The 20,253-nt window shown below is 41.1% G+C and overlaps 2 protein-coding genes across 6 annotated transcripts in view; one reads left to right on the plus strand and one right to left on the minus strand.

The window, feature by feature from the left end:
- Window positions 1-14,458, minus strand: part of ATAD2B (ATPase family AAA domain containing 2B) — a 160,834-nt gene extending 146,376 nt beyond the window's left edge. For 3 of the 5 annotated variants that reach the window (XM_049905123.1, XM_049905125.1, XM_049905126.1), the window contains exon 1: window positions 13,862-14,457. In XM_049905123.1, coding sequence (XP_049761080.1) covers window positions 13,862-14,071 — 210 coding nt within the window. In that variant the 5' untranslated portion in view covers window positions 14,072-14,457. Of the gene's footprint in view, window positions 1-13,861 lie in introns of all 5 variants that reach the window. The other 2 variants (XM_049905124.1, XM_049905122.1) reach the window with 1 other exon arrangement.
- A 142-nt stretch (window positions 14,459-14,600) lies between these two features.
- The window catches only part of UBXN2A (UBX domain protein 2A), a 67,388-nt gene continuing 61,735 nt past the window's right edge, over window positions 14,601-20,253 (plus strand). Inside the window, exon 1 of the mRNA XM_049903107.1 lies at window positions 14,601-14,862. Coding sequence (XP_049759064.1) covers window positions 14,829-14,862 — 34 coding nt within the window. The 5' untranslated portion in view covers window positions 14,601-14,828. The remainder of the gene's footprint in view (window positions 14,863-20,253) is intronic.

A 20,253-nucleotide genomic window follows, 5' to 3' on the forward strand; every position in this document is an offset into this window, starting at 1 on the left:
CTCTGAAATTGCTTAGATTCCTACTAAAAGGAAAACACAATGGCTGACAAACCAGACAAATACTTAAGGTGACTCCTAAATTTAAGTCCAAAAATACGTAGGTACCTAATCAGACCACTCTAATCATTCCCTCTCAAATACTCTAAACCCTGACCAAAACCAAATCTTTGTGAAGCCACTAACGACATGCAAGGAAATTGTCTGGTACATAAAAATAATTTCTTTCTATCCATAGATTTCTCTCAAATCTCTACAATAATATCCTATTTTTTCCTTCATTAAAATTTTCACAAAATGAGGTGTTAAAGACCTTAAAGGTCGACTACTCACAATAGCCAAAAGGTGGAAACAACCGAACGCACGCCTACAGATGAATGGATAAACAAAATGTGGTACATACATACAATGAAATACTACTCAGGTAGTGGGAGAAATGAAGTCTTGATACATCTACAGTATGGATGGAACTCGAACACTGAGTGAAATAAGTTGAGCAAAATAAGCCAATCACAAAAGGACAAATATTGTATGACTTTATTTATATGAAAAGACATGAAAAGGCAAATGTATACAGGACAAAGCTTATTAGTGGTTACCAGGGATGGGAGGGTGGGGAAAAGGGAGGTTAACTGATTGTTGTAATTTCTGTCCATAAGTTATATACCTGTAAAAGGTGAACTGGCAAAAACTGTGTGATAGATATATTTACACCAACAACAACAAAAAAAGAGGAGCTGCTATGGCTGCTATGTATAACCAAACACCTCATGGAATTTGGTTCCATGGTTTGGAAGTTTAGGGTCATAGCTTCATGTGACATTGCAGTTAATTGGCCTAATAACGTGTTTAATTCTTCTGTTCTACCTCCTAATTCACTGTGTAATGCCTGGGGTCTTAAAAGCTCATAATCAGCCATTTAAGGCACAACGTTTGGTCTCTATTCAACTGGAGCAAAGAGGAAGGAGAGTCAGGAATATGAGGAAGACATGGAATGTGTGGCTAACCGCCTCCATGAACACCTGCCTCCTTCACCATGAGACCAGAAGAACTGGATAGTACCTGGTTACCACTACTGAACATTTTGACCAAAGATTTCAGAGAAGAATCCTGATCAAAAGGGGGAAAATGTACAACAGAATTTCAAATTCTCATGGACTCAGACTTTCTGGAGCCAGAGAGGGTAGACAAACCCTGAACCTACTGCCCTGAGACAATCTTCAAACCTTAAACCAAAAATATTCTCTGAAGTCATCTTAAAACCAAACAATAGTTTAGCTTAACTATGTAAAAAAAAAAAAAAAAAGATCTGCCTTGAGCATTATGCACTTTTAAGAACTATCTATAAAGGATCAAACTGACGAGCGTAACTCAAAAGATTAGATAGCAACCTCAGGGGGCAGTAAGTTCATGTTAATGAGGGAGGAACAACTCAGAAAAGGAAGGTGAGACACAACTACCATGGTGTCCACCAGAAAGACTCCAGTACAACTAGATAGTTCCCAGTTACCATTACTGACTACTCTGACAGGGATCACAATAGAGGGTTCCAGAAAGAGCTGGAGAAAAACGTAGAACAAAATTCTAACTGATAAAATAAGACTAAGCTTACTGGCCTGACAGAGACTGGAGAAACCCTGAGTGTATGGCCCTCGGGCACCCTTTTAGCTCAGTAATGAAGTCACTCCCGAGGTTCACCCTTCAGACAAAGATTAGACAGGCCTATAAAACAAAACCAGACTAAAAGGGCTCACCAGCCCACGGGCAAGGACTAGAAGGCAGAGGGGACAAGAAAGCTGGTAATAGGGAACCCAAGGTCGAAAAGGGAGACTGATGACATGCCGTGGGGTTGTTAACCGATGCCATAAAACAATATGTGTACTAACTGTTTAATGAGAAACTAGTTTGTTCCGTAAACCTTCATCTAAAGTACAATTTAAAAAAAAAAAAAAAAAGCTTAAAATCCTGGAAACAACCCAAGTGTTCACCCAGAAATGAATGAATAAACAAAATGTGGTAAATACAGAAAATGGCATATTATTCTGCCATAATAAGAAATGAAGTCCTGAGATGCCATGACACAAATGAACCTTGGAAACATTATGCTGAGTGATATAAGTCAGACATAAAATGACAAATACAATGTAACCTCACTTATATGAAACATCTAGAATAGGCAAAGGTATAGAAACCAAAGTTTATTACTTGTTTCCATGGGCTTGAGGGGGCGGGGGGGCAGACACTATCCTTTAAGGGGAAACAGAGAGTGATGATGGTTGCACTCCATGATGAACGTAACTAACGCCACTGAATGGTACCCTTAAAAATAGTTTAAAAATGGCAAATTTTTTACATGTATTTTATCACAATAAAAAATATATAAACAAGTAAAATTCTACACCATTAAAAAAAGAAAAGAAAAAGAGGCTGAGAATGGCGGCACAACTCAAAGAATGTAATCAGTGCCACTGAATTGTACATGTAGAAACTGCTGAAGTGGTCTGTGTTTTGCTGTGTATATTCTCAATAATAACAAAATAAATAAAATTTATTTATTTGAGAATAAACTTCAAATACAATGATTAGATTAAAAACAACTAATTTTAGAATACTTCTGCCCATTTTCAAAATCCATCTAGGAAGTGAATATGGAAACAGTAGGCCTCAGAGACAGTTAAATCTACTGAATAAATGTAGGTGAAGAGCCACTAGATCCAAGGGAAAAAAAAAAAAAAGGGAAGGGCTCATTATTTTTTACAGCATGTATTATATATTTTATACATATTACATAATATGGAAGGGAGCCATATTTGTGCCTGTTCCCAAGAAAAGTGACCAAACAGAATGTGGAATTATTGAACAATAACATTAATAGCACATGTTAGCAAAATCTTGCTGAAGATAACTGAAGACCTGCTACAGCCGTACATCGACAGGGAACTGTCGAAGTTCAAGCTAGATTCGGAAGAGGACGTGAAATGAGGGCTACCCCTGCTGATGTCAGATGGATCTTGGCTAAAAGCAGAGAACATCAGAAAGATGTTTACCCGTGTTTTGTTGACTATACAAAGGCATTTGACGTACAGGTCGTAACAAATTATAGATAACATTGCAAAGAATGGGAATTCCAGGACATTAAATTATGCTCATGCAGAACTTGTACATGCATCGAGAGTCAGTCGTTTGAACAAAACAAGGGGATACCGCATAGTTTAAAACTGGAAAAGGTGTGCAGCAGTATTCTTCCACCTTGCTTATTCCATCTATATGCTGAACAAATAATACAAGTAGCTAGACTATAAGAAGAATGCAGCATCAGGACTGGAGGAAGACTCATTAACAACCTGAGATATGCAGAAGACACAACCTAGCTTGCCAAAAGTGAAGACTACTTAAAACACTTGTTAATGAAGGTAAAAGACTATAGCCTTCAGTAAGGATTACAGCTGAACACAAAGAAAACAAAAATCCTTACAACTTAACCAATAAACATCACGATACATGGTGATGAAGTTGTCAAAAATTTCATTCTTCTTAGACAACAATCAATGACCATGGAAACAGCAGTCAAGAAATCAAACGACATACTGTCCTTGGCAAATTTGTGGCAAAAGACCTCTTTCAAGTGTTAAAAAGCAAAGACGTCACTTTGATAACCAAGGTGCACTTCACCCAACCCATGGTATTTTCAGTCACATATATGCATGCGAAAGCTGGACAATAAAAAAAGACCAAATAAGAATTAACAAAAAAAAAACCAAACCCAGTGCCATCGAGTCGATTCCAACTCAAATAAAAATTGATGAATTTAAATTGCGGTGTTGGCAAAGAAAACTGCACATATGACTGGACTGCCAAAAGAAAAAAACAAGTCTGTCTGGGTGGAAGTACAGTGAGAATGCACCTCAGAAGAAAGGATCGCAAGACTTCATCCTGCTTAGTTTGGACACATCATTAGGAGAGACCAATCACTAGAGACAGACAACATGTTTGGTAAAGAAGGTTAGAGGAAAAGAGGGAGACTCTTAATGAGAAGGACTGACACAACGGCTGCAACAATGGGCTCAAACATAACGACTGTGAGGATGCCACAGGATCAGACATTTTGTTCTGTTATACATAAGGCCGCTGTGAGTCAGAGCCACCTAGCAACACATCAGTTGTTCTTGTCACCTGCCATTGAGTCAGCCCGCACACAACAAGCCCACGTACAACAGAATGAAACGCTGTGAATCAGACTGCTGTGATCCATAGGGCTGATTTTCAGAAGTAGATCACCAGGCCCTTCTTCCCTATCCATCTTAGTCTGGAGGCTCTGCTGAAACTGTTCAGCATCATAGGAACACACAAGCCACCACCGACAGTCAGTGATGGCTGGCACAAGGTGCATTGGCCAGGAATCAAACCCTTGTCTATCTACCACATGGAAATCGAGAATTCTACCACTGAACCACCAATAATCTCAAGTATGTATGTATCTGTTGCTGTTGAGTCGATTCCAACTCATAGTGACCCTACAGGACAGATGAGAACTGCTCTATGGAGTTTTCAAGGCCGTAATCTTTACGGAAGCAGACTGCCACGTCTTTCTCCCGTGGAAGAGTGGCTGGTGGGTTCAAACCGCCAAACTTTCGTTTCACCAATGCACCACAAGGGCACATACATATATATTCATTCCCCATCCCACCTTCACCACCACTGGACTGTAACTATTATAAGGCAGGGACTTTGTTTTGTTCCCCTCTCCAAGCACTGTGCTAGAGGCTGAGGATGCAGACTGGCCACTGCATCTGACATACAAAGAGTACACTGCACCCTTCAGCCAAACCATAGACAGGCCCATAAAATAAACAATAACATCCGAGAGGAACGTGCTCCTTAGAACAAACAACTATATGAGATCAAAAGGGTAATATTTGCACAAGGGCAAAGATGAGAAGACAGGAAAGGGTAGCAATTTAGGACGAAAGGAAATGGGAAACTAGGATGGAAATGCGGGAAGTGCTGGCATATTGTGAGGAATGAAACCAACGTCATGGAATGCTTTATGTACAAACTATGGAATGGGCAACTAATTTGCTCTGTAAACTTTGACCTAATGAACAATAAAAAAAAAGTTTTAAAAGAGTACACTGATTTGTAAACTTTCACTTAAAGCACAATAAAAATTATTTAAAAAAGAGTACACCGCACAACTCCAAGGACTGCCATTCATATATTCATATATAGTGTGAATCTATCACCCATAAATTTGTTGCACTGTGGTGGCTTGTGTTACCATAATGCTGGAAGCTATGTCATTGGTATTTCAAATATCAGCAGGGTCATTTATGGTGGACAGGTTTCAGCAGAGCTTCAAGACTAAAGCAGACTAGGAAGAAAAGCCTGGTAATCTACTTCCGAAAATCTACTTCCGAAAATTAGCCAATGAAAACCCTACAGATCACAACAGAATGTGCCCTCTATATGCTAGATGATAAGCCCCTAAATTGGAAGGCACTCAAAATACACAGTATCCGCAACAATGGACTCAAGCATACCAGCAATCATAAAGATAGTGCAGGACCAGGCAATGTTTCATTCTGTTGTACATGGGGTCGCCACGAGTCAGAGCTGACAGAAACTAACAACATAGTGTCAATGGTGCCTACCTGACTTTTGCAATGTGGAAACCCTAAAACAGGGAACCAAAGAGACAAAAATGCTTGCCCACACAGTGCTTACATTTTAGTGTCCAAAAAAAAAACACCCTGTTGCTATGGAGTAGATTTGGACTCACAGTGACCTTACAGGACAGAGTATGACTGTCTCAGAGGGTTTCCAAGGCTGTAATCTTTACAGAAGCAGATTGCCACATCTTTCTCCTGCAGAGGAGCTGGTGGGTTTGAACCGCCAACCTTTCAGTTAGCAGTCAAGCACTTGACCACTGCACCACCAGGGCTACTCATTTTAGTGTACCCACACCCATCAAGTTAATTTAGACTCACAGCAACCCTATAGGACAGAGTAGAACTGCCCCGTACGGTTTCCAAGGAGCAGCTGGATTCAAACTGCCGACCTTTTGGTTAGCAGCCAAGCTCTTAACCAGGGCTCCATTTTGGTGAAGTAGCTGCTTAATAAATATTTACTGAACGAATGAATAAGTGAACAGAGGAATAATTAAGCCTCCCCACCAAAAGCCAGGTTCTGAATTATCTCCAAATTCCTGTATGGCAAGGTTAGAGAATACATCATTTAATGGTATCTGAAGCACCACTGCTTCAGGGATCCTAGTTTGGGTCCCAGAACACAGACATAAACTAATAATGCTAAACTAAAACCAAACCCACTGCCGTTGAGTTGATTCCGACTCATAGCGACCCTCCTATAGGACAGAGTAGAACTGCCCCATAGAGTCCAAGGAGCGCCTGGCAGATTTGAACTGCCGACCTCTTGGTTAGCAGCCATAGTACTTAACCACTATACCACCAGGGTTTCCCTAATAATGCTAGACATGTTTAATTTACTAGTATGTATCTTCGTTATTAAGGAGCCCTGATGGCACAGTGGTTAAGCACTCAGCTGTTAACTGAAGGGTGGGCAGTTCAAACTCATCAGCCATTCGGCAGGAGAAAGATGTGTCAATCTACTTCTCTAAAGATTACAGCCTTGGAAATCCTATGGGGCAGTGTCCTATAGGGTCACTATGAGTCAGAATTGACTCAATGACACACAATAACAACATCTTCATATTTGGGAGTCCCTCGGTGGCACAAATGGTTTAAGTGCTTGACTACTAGCCAAAAGGTTAACAGCTCAAGCCTACCCAGAGGCACCTTGGAAGACAACCCTGGCAATCTGCTTCCAAAAGGTCACAGCTTTGAAAACCCTAGGAAGTGCAATTCTACTCTACACACATGGTGTCATCATGAGATGGAAATGACTCAGGCAACCAACAACAACAACAATCTTCATATGTAACTATTATATGATATCTCTATGAGAGGCTTAAATTCTGAAACTTTTTCACACGTCTTAGTTATCTAGTGCTCCTATAACAGAAATATCATGAGTGGATGGCTTTAACAAAGAGAAACTTATTTTCTCACAGTCTAGTCTGCTAGAGGTCCAAATTCAGGGCACCAGCTCCAGGGGAAGGCTTTCTCTCTCTATCAGCTCTGGGGGGAAGGTCCTTGTCATCAATCATCCCCTGATCTAGGAACTTCTCAGGCGCAGGGACCCTGGGTCCAAAGGATGCGCTCTGCTCCCGCTGCTGTTTTCTTGGTGGTGTAAGGTCCCCCAGCCTCTGCTTGCTTCTCTTTTACATATCAAAAGAAATTCGCTTAAAATACAACCTAATCTTTTAGACTGAGTCCTGCCTCATCAACATAACTGCCTCTAATCCTGCCTCATTAACATCACAGAGGTAGGATTTACAACACATAGGAAAATCATATCAGATGACTGAACGGTGGACAATCACACAATACTGGGAATCAAGGCCCAGCCAAGTTGACACACAATCCATGACAACACAGAAAATACTTATCTCCTCTATAGACAGTCTCCCAGAGCATAAAAGAAAATGTACACACCAATATTTCAGTATTAAGAAGCCGATGAAAAGATGGCAGCACAAGTATACCTTTGTTGGTGACCATGAGGCACCAAACTTAGTTTCTTCATAAGAATGTTTCCCCAAAGGACATCTTTAAATACTCCAAAACCAAACTCATTGCTGTCAAGTTGATTCCAACGCATATTGGCCCTACAGGACAAAGTACAACTGCCTCATAGGGTTTCCAAGAAGTAGCTGGTGGATTCAAACTGCTGACTTTCGGTTAGCAGCTGAGCTCTTAACCACTGCACCACAAGGGCTCCTTTAAAATATGAGGAAGCAAAAATATTGCAATAATAACCTCTGCACAATAGGCCTGCTCCTTTCCCTATAACTGTCCTTTCCAGCCACCCCCGCAACCCTTCAACCCCATGAAATCAGGCAGCAAGCTCTTACTGAAAACCAATGTCCTGTATTTCATATCTCTACAGACTACTGTTTCCACTTTGGTTCCAATACAATCCTAGATACCACAACTTCAGATAGTCAAGTCTATACACATACTATTTTCTGACTATAAAAGTTGCCTTCTTCAGTTTTTCAGATATTGGTGGAAACTACTGATTGAATAGCATCAAAGAGTAGTAAAGAAGTACAGATGAGACTGTATGATATACAAGTGGAGAAGTCAGAACTAGATTCAAATATTACCACTACTACTTACTACCCATTTTGCTTTCTATAAGCCATTTAACCTCCTTGGCAATTCGATTTCCTCAGTTGTAAAACAGGAGTGCCATCACCTGTCTTATGGGGTTGCTTCAGGGACTAAATGAGACAGCATTAAACAATACCTGGCTCATGAAATGCTAAAACTTAGTTTACTTCTGTCCGTATTAGGCTACCATCAAACGGGCAGAAGGGCAAAGCGCAACAACTAAATTTATCAAAAGTCAAGGCTGCCACGGTCTCCACCAGGCTGAGCCCTGTAAAACTAAACGGTGCTCAGCTACCACCACTGACTGCTCTGACAGGGATCACAATAGAGGGTCCTGGACAGAGCTGGAGAAAAATGTAGAACAAAATCCTAACTCAAAAAGAAGACCAGACTTGCTGGTTTGACAGAGTCTGGAGAAACCCTGAGAGTATGGCCGCTGGACACCCTTTCAGCTCAGTAATGAAGCCACTCCTGAGGTTCACCCATCAGCCAAACAGTGGACAGGCCCATAAAACAAAAGGAGACTAAAGGGCCACACCAGCCCTGGGGCAAGGACTAGATGGCAGGAGGGGACAGGAAAGCTGGTAATAGGGAACCCAAGGTTGAGAAGGGAAAGTGTTGACATGTTGTGGGGTTGTTAACCAATGTCATAAAACAGTATGTGTACTGCTAACTGTTTAATAAGAAGCCAGTTTGTTCTGTAAACCTTCATCTAAAGTACAATTAAAAAAAAGAAGAAAAGTGAAGGCTGACAATACGAAAATAATTTAAAATGAGAAGGCATACTTTCAACTCATTCAAAAAATACTAATTGAGCACTGTATCCGGCAGGCACTGTTGTAGGCGCTCAGAATATAGCTATGAAAAAAAAGTCTTTCAAAAACATCAAAAAAAGCAGCTCCATCAAAACATTCACTGAGTGAAGTATTAGAACTCTTTTCACACTGAATATCTATGTCATTCATTTGGCACCTACCTCGAACTGATGTATTTTATTAATAATTTTTCATATGCACACCGTGTGTATATATACAGTCCTAAAGATGAGTTGATGGCAACGGAGCTTTTTAAAAGGTGAGGACTGTGTTTTATTTATCCTCAAGTCTCAAAGTCCTAGCACCATAATTTTAACGAATCATTTCACAAATGGATCAGTGCCTCAATACGCTATTCATTCATTCATTTAAAGATATTTATTGAGTGTCATGTGTCAGACACTGGCAATACAGCAGTTAGTAGGAAAAAGACATAGTGCCTGCCCTCATGGAGCTTATAACCTACTCCAAAAGAAGAGCCTGGGGGAGAAATCATACAAAAATATCATATACCTCCAGATAAAACTACAATAAGAATCTAAAAATTAAAAAAAAAAAATTTAATACCAAAACACTAATTCAAAAGCATCTGAAGTTTATGATCCGACATCAGCACATACTCAAAGTACCTAAAAGCTAATACAAAGTACCTAAAAGTTGAAGTCTATTAACTTTAATGTAGAGGTCTTTTCTATCATTTAACGTAAGCCACATACAATACTTACCTCTCTAAAATGTCCAGCTTACATTTAAATAAAGTTAACACATTTTACCTGTGGTTTTTTCCTCTAACTTTGTACTTCCATAGAACTTTTTATCCAAAAAATCCCAAATGCTTTTTACTCAGCAATGCATTTTTCACAAAGTCTCCCTGGCAGGAGTAAGAGAAACAGACAATATTCCTATTACAAGAGTAAAAACCCAAATACCAAGTAATCAACTAAGTAATGCGCAGAAATGAAACTTCACTGTATTTGTCCAAAAAGAAATGCCAAACACACAATTCAAAGGAATATATGTATCACTTTTCTACAACGGACTGGGTCTTAGAGACAGGGTCACTCTCCTCTCAGTGGAGACACTGACTAGGCACCTTAGTTCTCAGAACAAGTGGTACTCCTATCACCTGTTCAGCAGGTTTCCAGAGGTTATGGGTGTACCTGTAATTACTCAGAAGACATGTAATCAAGGACCTATCAAAGGACTGGTTAAAAAAGAAGACTATTGTGGCTTGAGCACATGCACTTACTTCCTCTCCCACCCCAAATCTCACAAAAGGTATAGCTTAAAAAGAAGACAAGCATGAACAACACAGGGAGATAAGAAGGGGGAAAAAAAATACTAGTCAGGGAAAATGATCAAAGGAATTATTATGTATTTAATTCTACAGGTGTTAAAAGCTTCATCCACGAGCTAAGAAACAACTGAAAGTTTGTATATTTGGACTACAGAAATGGCCAGTAAATGAATGTATAAAGTTGCATTTTCAGTTGCTACCAGAGATGATCCTATGAACTCCACCTCTGCTTTTGGTTCAGAATTGTGACAGAAGACATTGTTTCCCACATTACTCAAGATCTTCTATATTGTGCTCCAAGTGAGAAATACTTCTGAATTTGATAGAAAAAAACTTGCCCTACTCTGAGGAAATTGTATTTTTCCCTACACATCTGAGAGTGATACATGTTATTACTTTTCCCTCTCAGACTTCTTTTCCATGATTAACCCTCAATTTCTACCGCTGTGCTTGTATTATGTTGGCAAATACCATGAGTGATAGAAAAGGAGGATCACAAATTGATAAAAGAGCATATTACAAAAAGACCCAGGATTAATACAGCACTTCACCTAAAAAGTTACTCAAAGTATTTATTCTGATCTTCACAACTAAGATATGAACTCTAAAAGAGTCAGTGACCACGTCAAAAAGACCAAAAGCTAGTGACAAAGCCAGGAGTACCCACAAACAGACCTAACAAAGAGAGGTAGGAAAAGAATTGAAATATTTTTCAAAGACTGTTGTCTAGTTCTGTGAGGACAGTATTAGTTTGCTTGCTGAGATGGCACTTAGGTAGAGCAAATAAATGCTAATTTACTAATGGCCAGATTAACAGAGGTCAAGCTTCATGCACGCCAAAAAGAAAAAAAAAATATATATATATATATATAGTATATAGCAGAGATCACAGCTAACTGCATAGCACTGCAATTCAACTTGACACTAAAAGTGTGGGCACAAGAAAATAATTTCAGTAACCTGCAAAATGTATCCTATATTTATCCCCCTATCATATATATACACTACCTGGGGAAAAGGCAAAGCTATAAGAATAGCCTTTAGTACTATGGCTTTTTAGAGTAAATCATATGCCTCTAGACACAGTGAAAGAAAGAATCTAAAAAGACTCAGAGGGGAAGGAGGGAAAAATCAGCATAAAGGGTTAAGTGAACAACAGCACAGAAGTGAAACATGAAAAGTTCCTCAATCACATATCCTACAAAGGAATACATTTCTTCCTACAAAAATCAGTTTCCTAAAAGCAACAGCATGAGCAACCCCTTTTTCTATCAACTAAGACTTCACAGGCACTAGCAAATGTCTATTACAGACCCCAGAGCCGTGGAGAGTGCTTTATGTGAACCAAGTACTAAACTCCTGTCACATAACACCAACTTTACAGGGAGAGCTTACCAGACTCAAATCAATCCACTTCAGAAATATACAACAAAGGAATATACAGTCTGCATCATAAATATATAGCCCAAAAACCTAATAAATCCAGTAGAATTACAATTTATCCTAAAAGACCAATCACTATGTATGATTAGCAAATCTCTAAAATCTCTGAGAAAGCAATTAGATCACTGCACCATCTACTAGAGCCAAACGCAAATCTTAAAACTGAAAAACAAATATTTCAAAGTATATCTTCGTTAGCCTGTTATCATGGTCTTAAAACATTTTAAAGAAGTCCTTAAAACATAGTTTCATTAGCATCCTTCTAGAAAGAGCTCTAATATCTTTCATTCTTCTAGCAATTTAAAAGCTACCAAATGTTCATGTCTACATTATTGATCCTTGCTTTTAACATCCCCATAACAGCTGCTTGACAAATTACCTCACCTTATTCCTCAGGGGGTTAGGACAGAATGATATCCATGAGTTCAAAAATGTGACCACAAACTGATCAGTGACAGATGAGCTAATTGCTTTGGATGAGGTAGAGACACTGCTCTAATAGACAGTCACGGCATGATACAATTAAATGCTTATACTCTAAATATTTTATTTGTATGTAAGCGTAAAGGGCAGAACTTTTCTTAAATTTACTTTTATTTTAAAATTGATAAGACAGCTTCAGAAAGTCAGAAAGTTTGCACATCTTTGCGACTCTTTCCACAGAAAACCTAGTCTTCAGAATATTTACGCTGAATAGTTTGGACAACTTTAACACTTACCTTTCTTATTTCAACCTAAGAGATTGTTAAGCCCCAAAATATTCTATTAAATAAGACTGAGTTTTAAAAAATATTTTCCAGATTTTTAGCAAAATAAATGCCAAAAATATTTTCAAAGATACAATAAATATATTTCAGAGTAATACGGTAAAATGTTTCCATTGTCTTTGCCTCGACTCCTTCTGTGATTCACGTCAGAACATTGTGTATGACACAAAGAGAAAAAGTATATTCAAACAGTAAACTTGTAGACCCTAAAGAACATAAAAAGTTGCTTTCCCCGGTAAGAATAACAAAATGGTGTGGATTTAAAGGAGCCTTTAGATGAATGGCATGTCCCAGCCAAATCACTCTTGGTAAGTTAGCCTCTTACTAGAAAGAAGCAAGACTGTTCTGAATTCAAGACCAATCTCATAATTGTCAATTATCACTGGTCAATTCCTTTAAAGTGATCATCTAGCTTTACGTTTTACACTGTGGGTAATGAAATTTCAAGATCTTTCCACCACTTTAAAAAAAACAAGCACGCACTTCAAATACCACTTTTGCAATTGTGTGACAACGGAGGTGTTAATTCACCTTTTATAAACTATTCCCGCAACAAAATGTAGACATTCAAGCAGCCATACAATTTTGGGATGATAATACCTACCGTCCAAAACATTCGACACGCTTCTTTCATGCCCCCTTTGTGACCTGAAAGCTTGTTAGCTGGCTGGATCGCCAGCGCTGAAGCTACAATATCCTGTTTGATCTCTCCTGCCTGGAGAGGCGATAGCGTTGATTTTGTTTTTAAAGTTGGTATCACGGCAACTATAAACTTTTTTCAGCATCCCTGCCTGGCTGCCAACTGGAGCTCTCTGTTCACTTCCTCACCAACTTGAACCACCCCCAAACAGTTTTAGAGTAAGCTGAAGTTAGACACCGACAAGAGCTGACACACTTTCAAGAAGGGTTTGACACCGCGGAAAACTTTCACTTCTCCTCTCCAGCCCTTCCACCCAGGGAGCCGATCCTCGGCTCCTGCTCCCCGAGAATTCCCCTCTGAGGCAGGACAAGGACACGGAAAAAAGACGGTTCTAGTGCCCCTGCAAAGGTGCCCCAAAAGCCCTCTCCCCCGGACTCAAGTTCTGCTCTTTACACAAAAGAGCCGGGGCAACGAAACGGTGGCGGCCCTTCCTGAGCCGGTGCCACCTCCACCGCGCCCGCAGACCGGGTCTCCGGCCGCCCGAGCGGTCTCCGCCGGAGCTGTCCTGCCCCCAACCCGGCCAGACAAAGCACCGGCGGCTGGGCCGAGACTTTCAAGCCTCCGGACACGGGCTGCCGCGCTCTTACCCGGGCTTCGTCCAGAGCGACGCCGCCGCTTCCCCCGGCCTTGGTGGCAGGGCAGCTGGCAGCGCGGGTCTTGGAGGAGCGGGTCCGAGAGGAGATGAAATGGCTGCTGCCTCCGGTTGCCCCAGGCTCCGCTCCGGCCCCAGGCCCAGGCCCAGGCCCAGGCGACTTGGACCCGAGAAGGCGCAGAGAGCTCTTCCGGGTGTTCACCATGGTCCGGCCAGGGAGACGGGACCCACGCCGCGGCTGCCGCGCCCCGGGGAGGCGAGGAAGGCCGGTCCGCCGGCCGGGCAGTCAGGGCCAGCGGAGCTGAGTCCGGCAGGGAGATGAGCCGGCTCGGACTCTGCGAAGCGCGGGCGAGGGCAGGCGAGAGTAGGACAGAGGAAAGGAAGTCGGCGTGCGAAGGCAGGTAGCGACAGGCGTGAGTGATGCTCCGGGCCGACACACAGCCCCTTCGCCGGCTTCGCCCTCCTCAGCGGGAGCTGAACGGAGCCGCCATGTCTGCCCCTTTCTCTCTCGCTCTAGCTCCCTCGCTCCGTGCGTCAGGACTCAAGCGCCGCAGGGCCGACGCGATCGCTTCCGACCGTGGCCGCTGCGGGGCGCTGCAAGGCCGGCCAGCCCTTCCCTTCCCGGTTTCTCCCTCCTCTCCCCCGCTTCGCCTCCCAGTAGGCCCCGCCCGGCGGCGCGGCGTCAACTCTCGGCTGCGAGAGAGGAGACGCTCTGGGCTGTGTCATCTCTATGGTTTCCGCGTCTCCCCCGCGAAATAGGCTGTGCTGAGGGGTGTTGGGGAAGACCCGACAGCGCGAGCTTGGGAGTAATTGGTTCTGAGGCCCTTCATACCTCCCCAGGCCCGAGTACCTCAGACACCCCCACCATCACCCTAGGTGACCTGGAAGGCGCAAGGAATGAGCAGCAAAGGCGGAGGAGGAAGGGGTGTCCGGGGGAACGGTGACGACGAGGGCGCAGTCAAATGAATTGGATTCCCAGAGCTCCCCTAAGGCAAGGTACTGAACTTGAGTCACACTTTTCATGGCTGTAAAAATGAGGATAACTGTGATAAAATAGATCTGCAGTGTCTGGCACAGAATAGCTTAAAAAAAAAAAAGGCCACGCTAGAACCCTCTGCCTTTAAACAAAGCAAGGCAGGATCGTTTCCTATAACCGTAGCCAAGGCAGAGCCACAAAGGAACGAATTCTTCTTACTCAGAGTCTTGCTTATCACTGCCCACTCTCTGCCTGCCGAACCCAAAGATATCAAATGCGTGGTTTAACTTTAAAGAAAAAAATTTAAGGCATACAATTAATATTAAAAGTTCAGCTGTAAAGTAGGGGTTATGTTCATTTCAAAAATTCACTGTTAAGAAGAGGTAGAGAGCCCACTATTGGGGCAGAAGTTTTTCCTGTTTTCTACAGCAACAAAAACAAGCCTCCAGAAAAGCTCTGCGAAAATCACCAGGCGGTATCACAATGAGACCATTCATGCCATCCAAGCTCCTAATCATTTAATAGAACTGCATATAGCACTGGGTATGGAAATACAGTTTTTCTCTTTGGGAAAGCAGTACTGATTCCAGGAGGCAGCAAATCCTTTTGACACTAATTTGCATACCACGCACCGCCCTAGGACCCTTCACCCGCCACTTAAAACCAGCCTTTTAATGTGTGTGGAGACCTCAGATTGGAAGAAGGCCTGGGTTTTCCTGAGGCAGTTAGCTGTGAGATTATTGACCAAAACCTTTTCATTTCCTGCCGAAAGAGACTGGTTTTAAGCAGTGTGTAAATTGTCCCAGTGAGGTGTGTGGTATGCAAATTAGCCGACAAAGGATTTGTGTGCTTTCCTCCATTGTTTTGTTTTTGTAGTCTTAAATTCGGGAGGAAAGATTATAATATGGATTATACCATTTACTATCAATAAATGTTTACCCCAAACCCAACTAGTATTAGTAGGTACACTGCCAGGCTCAGATATGTGGAGATTTAAAAACAGTAACAACATAGTTCTGGCCCTCAGGGAGCTCACAAACAAAGAGAGGATGAGGGACAGTCAAGGAACTACTGAGCTGCAACACAATGTTACAAGAAAGAATGAGGTACAGACCCCTAATACAAGCAGGGGTGTTAGGGAAACCCTCTGCGTGGTAATGACCCTTGAGATGCTCTTTAAGCCACAAACAACAACATACAAAGGCAACATGGACAAAGGAAAGCCTGAAAAAGACTTGGAAGAGTTGCCTATTTCCCAGAGTAGGAACTAGTGAAAATAACTAAAAAGTCTTAATAGAATTTTTCTTTTGACATTATTTAAAACTACATCCACGAACCAGCAAGACACTGAGTAACAGCAAGAATTCAGACAAGTAAGCAAAGCCCTAAAGGCAGCTTTCAGTCTCAATGCATTTGCTCAACCCCAGTAAATTAGACCTTCTATTTTCTCTGCTTCAGGAGATGCAAAGGACAGGAGACCAAGTCCAGAACCTGCTCAAAGTATCAGTCTAACAGTCGCCCTGCAAAATCCTGGTAGCAAAAGGATTCATCCTAAGTACAAGACCAAATTAGGAGTAAACAACCTTTCCATCATTCCCAGACGACAGCAAAGAAAAGTGCCTTTCCCAGAATTGACGCTAAGAATAAGGGATAAAAAATATATCCCTTGAGAATTCAAAACAACAAACTGGTCCTCCTTCCTATTTACAGCCTGAATTCACCAAATCTGATAGGTGTGAAGACCCTCAGGATAATCATTTAGACTAAATACACTTGAGTCAAAAGTGGTCCTAAGCACAAAGCAAAAGCAAATAAAAATCACCTCTGAAAGAATGAACCTTTAACAGGAGATGCAAAAAAAACAAAGTCTTATGAATACGACTCACAGTAAAAGAAATTCACAAAACACACAAGAAAAAGTTACGTAAAACAGCGAGCGAAAAAGAATAGCCGTCAGAATAAAACCCATTGCCATCTAGTCAATTCTGACTTATAGGGACCCTACAGGACAGAGAACTGCCCATAGGGTTTCCAAGGCTTTAAATCTTTACTGAAGCAGACCTCCACATCTTTCTCCAGAGGAGTGGCTGCTGGGTTCAAACCACCAACCTTTCGGTTAGCAGTCGAATGCTTAACCACTATGCCACGAAGCCTCCTGACATCTGAATAAGACCCACAAAAATTTATATTCAGATATATAAAACAAGTGTTTAGCTATTTAAAGAAGTGAAAGATTAGAAAATATTAATAAACAAAAGCTTATAAAAATGACAAGCAAATTTAAACTGAAAAATTGACCATAAAAAAACAATTAGAAATCAATAATAAAAAGTTACCTGAAAATTCCTGAATATTTAGAAATTAAACAATAATTCTAAATAACACATGGGTAAAAAAATAAATCAAAAAGGGAATTAGAATATATTTTGAACTAAAGGAAAATGAAATTAAGTGTTTCAGAAATTGTGGGATGTAGCTAAATGTCATGAATTGAATGGGGCCCCCAAAAAGTATGTGTCAACTTGGTTAGGCCATAATTCCCAGTATTGTGTGGCTGTCCTCCATTTTGTGATTGTAATTTTGTGTTGAGAGGATTATGGTAGGATTGTAACACCACCCTTACTCAGGTCACCTCCCTGATCCAAGGTAAAGGGAGTTTCCCTGGGGTGTGGCCTGCACCACCTTTTGTCTCTCAAGAGGTAAAAGGAAAGAGAAGCAAGCAGAGAGCTGGGGACCTTATACCACCAAGAAAGCAGCACCAGGAGCAGAGCAGGTCCTTTGGACCTGGGGTCCCTGCGCCTGAGTAGCTCCTCAACCAGGGGAAGATTGATGACAAGGAATCTTCCTCCAGAGCAGACAGAGAGAGAAAGCCTACCCCTGGACCTGATGCCCTGAATTTGGACCTGTAACCTACTAGATTATGAGAAAATAAATTTCTTTGTTAAAGCCATCCACTTGTGGTATTTCTGTTATGGCAGCACTAGATGACTAAGACACAAAACCACCGCCTACAGAGAAATTAATAGTTTAAAATGTATGTATTATAAAAGCAAAAAAAAAATCTCAAATCAGTGAACTAAGCTTCCACCTTCAGAATCTCAGGAAAGAGGAAAAAGCAACTCAATGTAAGTAGAGGTAGGAAATAATACATGTAAGAAGAGATCGATGAAATAGAAAATAGAGAAAATCAGTGAAATCAAAAGCTGATTCTTTGGGTGAAAAATAGTAAAAATCACTTCTTGTTGCTGGTTGCTATCAAGTTGGCTCTGACTCATGGTTACCTTATGTATAGCAGAACAAAATGGTGCCCAGTCCTATGACACCTTAATGATCTTTGATGTGAAACTCTCATTAGACCAACCAATAGAAAAAGAGAGAAACATAGTTCATAAAGAATATGTTCTACATCCTACTTTGGTAAGTAGTATCAGGTCTTAAAAGCTCTAAGATACATCTACTGGTCCCTTTCCATCCTGAGCAAAGGAGAATGAAGAAAACCAAAAACACAAGGAAAATATTAGCCCAAAGGACTAAAGGACCACATGAACCATAGCCTCCACCAGCCTGAGCCCAGAACTAGATGGTGCCTGAGTACCACTACGGACCACTCTGACAGAGATCACAATAGAGAGTCCCAGACTGAGCGAGAGAAAAATGTAGAACAAAATTCAAATTCACACACACACAAAAAAAGACCAGACTTATTGGCCTGACAGAGACTAGAGGAACCCCTGAGAATATGGCCCCCAGACACACTGCCAACTCAGAACTGAAGCCACTCCCGAAGCCCACTTTTCAGCCAAAGAGTAGACAAGTCTATGAAACAAACAATAACACACATGAGGAACGTGCTTCTTAGTTCAATCAAGTATACAAGACCAAATGGGCAACACCTGCCCAAAAGCAAAGACAAGAAGGCAGAAAAATCAAAAACAAAAAAAAAGCCATTGCCATCGAGTCGATTCCAACTCATAACAGGACCGGAAAACTGGAAGAAAGGACATGGGGAACCCAGGGTGGAATGGGAAAGGGAGAGAGTGCTGACATAATGCAATGATTGCAAGCAATGTCACAAAACAGTTTGTGTATAAATTTTTGAATGAGAAACTAATTTGCACTGTAAACTTTCACCTCAAGTACAATACATATTTTAAAAAAAGAGAGGAGAGAGAGAGAAGACAGAAATAATTATTATCAGGAACAACACTTGATATCCACAGACATTAAAAGGATAATAAGGTGATAGCATAAATATCTTTATGTCAATAAATTTGACAATATAGATGAAAAGGGAGAATTCTGTAAAACACACAACTTTAAGACAAATTGAAGCAAAATCTAAAACCCAAATGACCCAATATAATATAGATTTTTCTTAAAATGCCATCTTGACCCAGTTTTGAGGCCCTAGCTAGAGACTGACTGGTCCCTTTTTTCCACACTCCAACCACTCCACCTCCCTTATCCAGCTCTCACACTCTGGGGCTGATATGTACCCAGCCTAATCGACCTAGGGCCTGGTACCAAACTACTAGAGACAGCCCCTTAGCCCAGAGGCTACCCCCAAAAAAACCCATTGCCATCAAGTTGATTCTAACTCATAGCAACCCTAAAGGACAGAGTAGAACTGCCCCTCTGCCCCTGCCCCAGAGAGTTTCTAAGGAATTCCTGGTGGATTTGAACTGCCAGACTTTTGGTTTGCAGTTGTAGCTCTTAACCACTACGCCACCAGACTTTCCCCAGAGCCTACAGAATTACTGAAAATATCCAATCTCCAGAAAGCCTGTGAAACCTAGTAACCCCACCCCACTTGCCATACATAAACTGTCTCCTACAACTCCATCTTGCTGATACTCTATCCCTAGCTGCAATCCCCTGTGTGGTCCAACTTGGTAGTTTTCTCTTAATTGAAGCTCTAAGTAACAATAAGTTTACCCTTCATCTCTCTGGGTGTCTTTGTGTTGTTTCCTGCCATCCAAAGAAACTATAATCATACCTAAGAGCGTATGATAATAAAACACCTATAACTCACCCTGTAGTTCAAAGGCTATGAATTCATAAAACCACTGCACAAAGGTAACACAAAGATTAGTGAAGACTACCTGCACTAGTAAATTCTACCAAATTTTTAAGGGTGAAATAATACCAAGTCTACAAAAACTCTTTCAGAAAACAGAGGTAGAACATTTCCCATCTAATTACATGAAGCTTGAAATATACTGGTACCAAAACCAGATGATGGCCTTACAAGAAAGGAAATTATACACCAATATTCCAAGAATACAAAGTTGGTTTAACATCTGAGAATTAATCAACATAATGTACCATATTACAAAGATGTATTAAATATTTATGACAATGTTCCACTGCTATTCATAAGGTTTTCACTAGCTAATGCTTTTCAGAAGTAG

This window comes from Elephas maximus, chromosome 12, assembly GCF_024166365.1.
Source record: "Elephas maximus indicus isolate mEleMax1 chromosome 12, mEleMax1 primary haplotype, whole genome shotgun sequence".
Taxonomy (NCBI): domain Eukaryota; kingdom Metazoa; phylum Chordata; class Mammalia; order Proboscidea; family Elephantidae; genus Elephas; species Elephas maximus.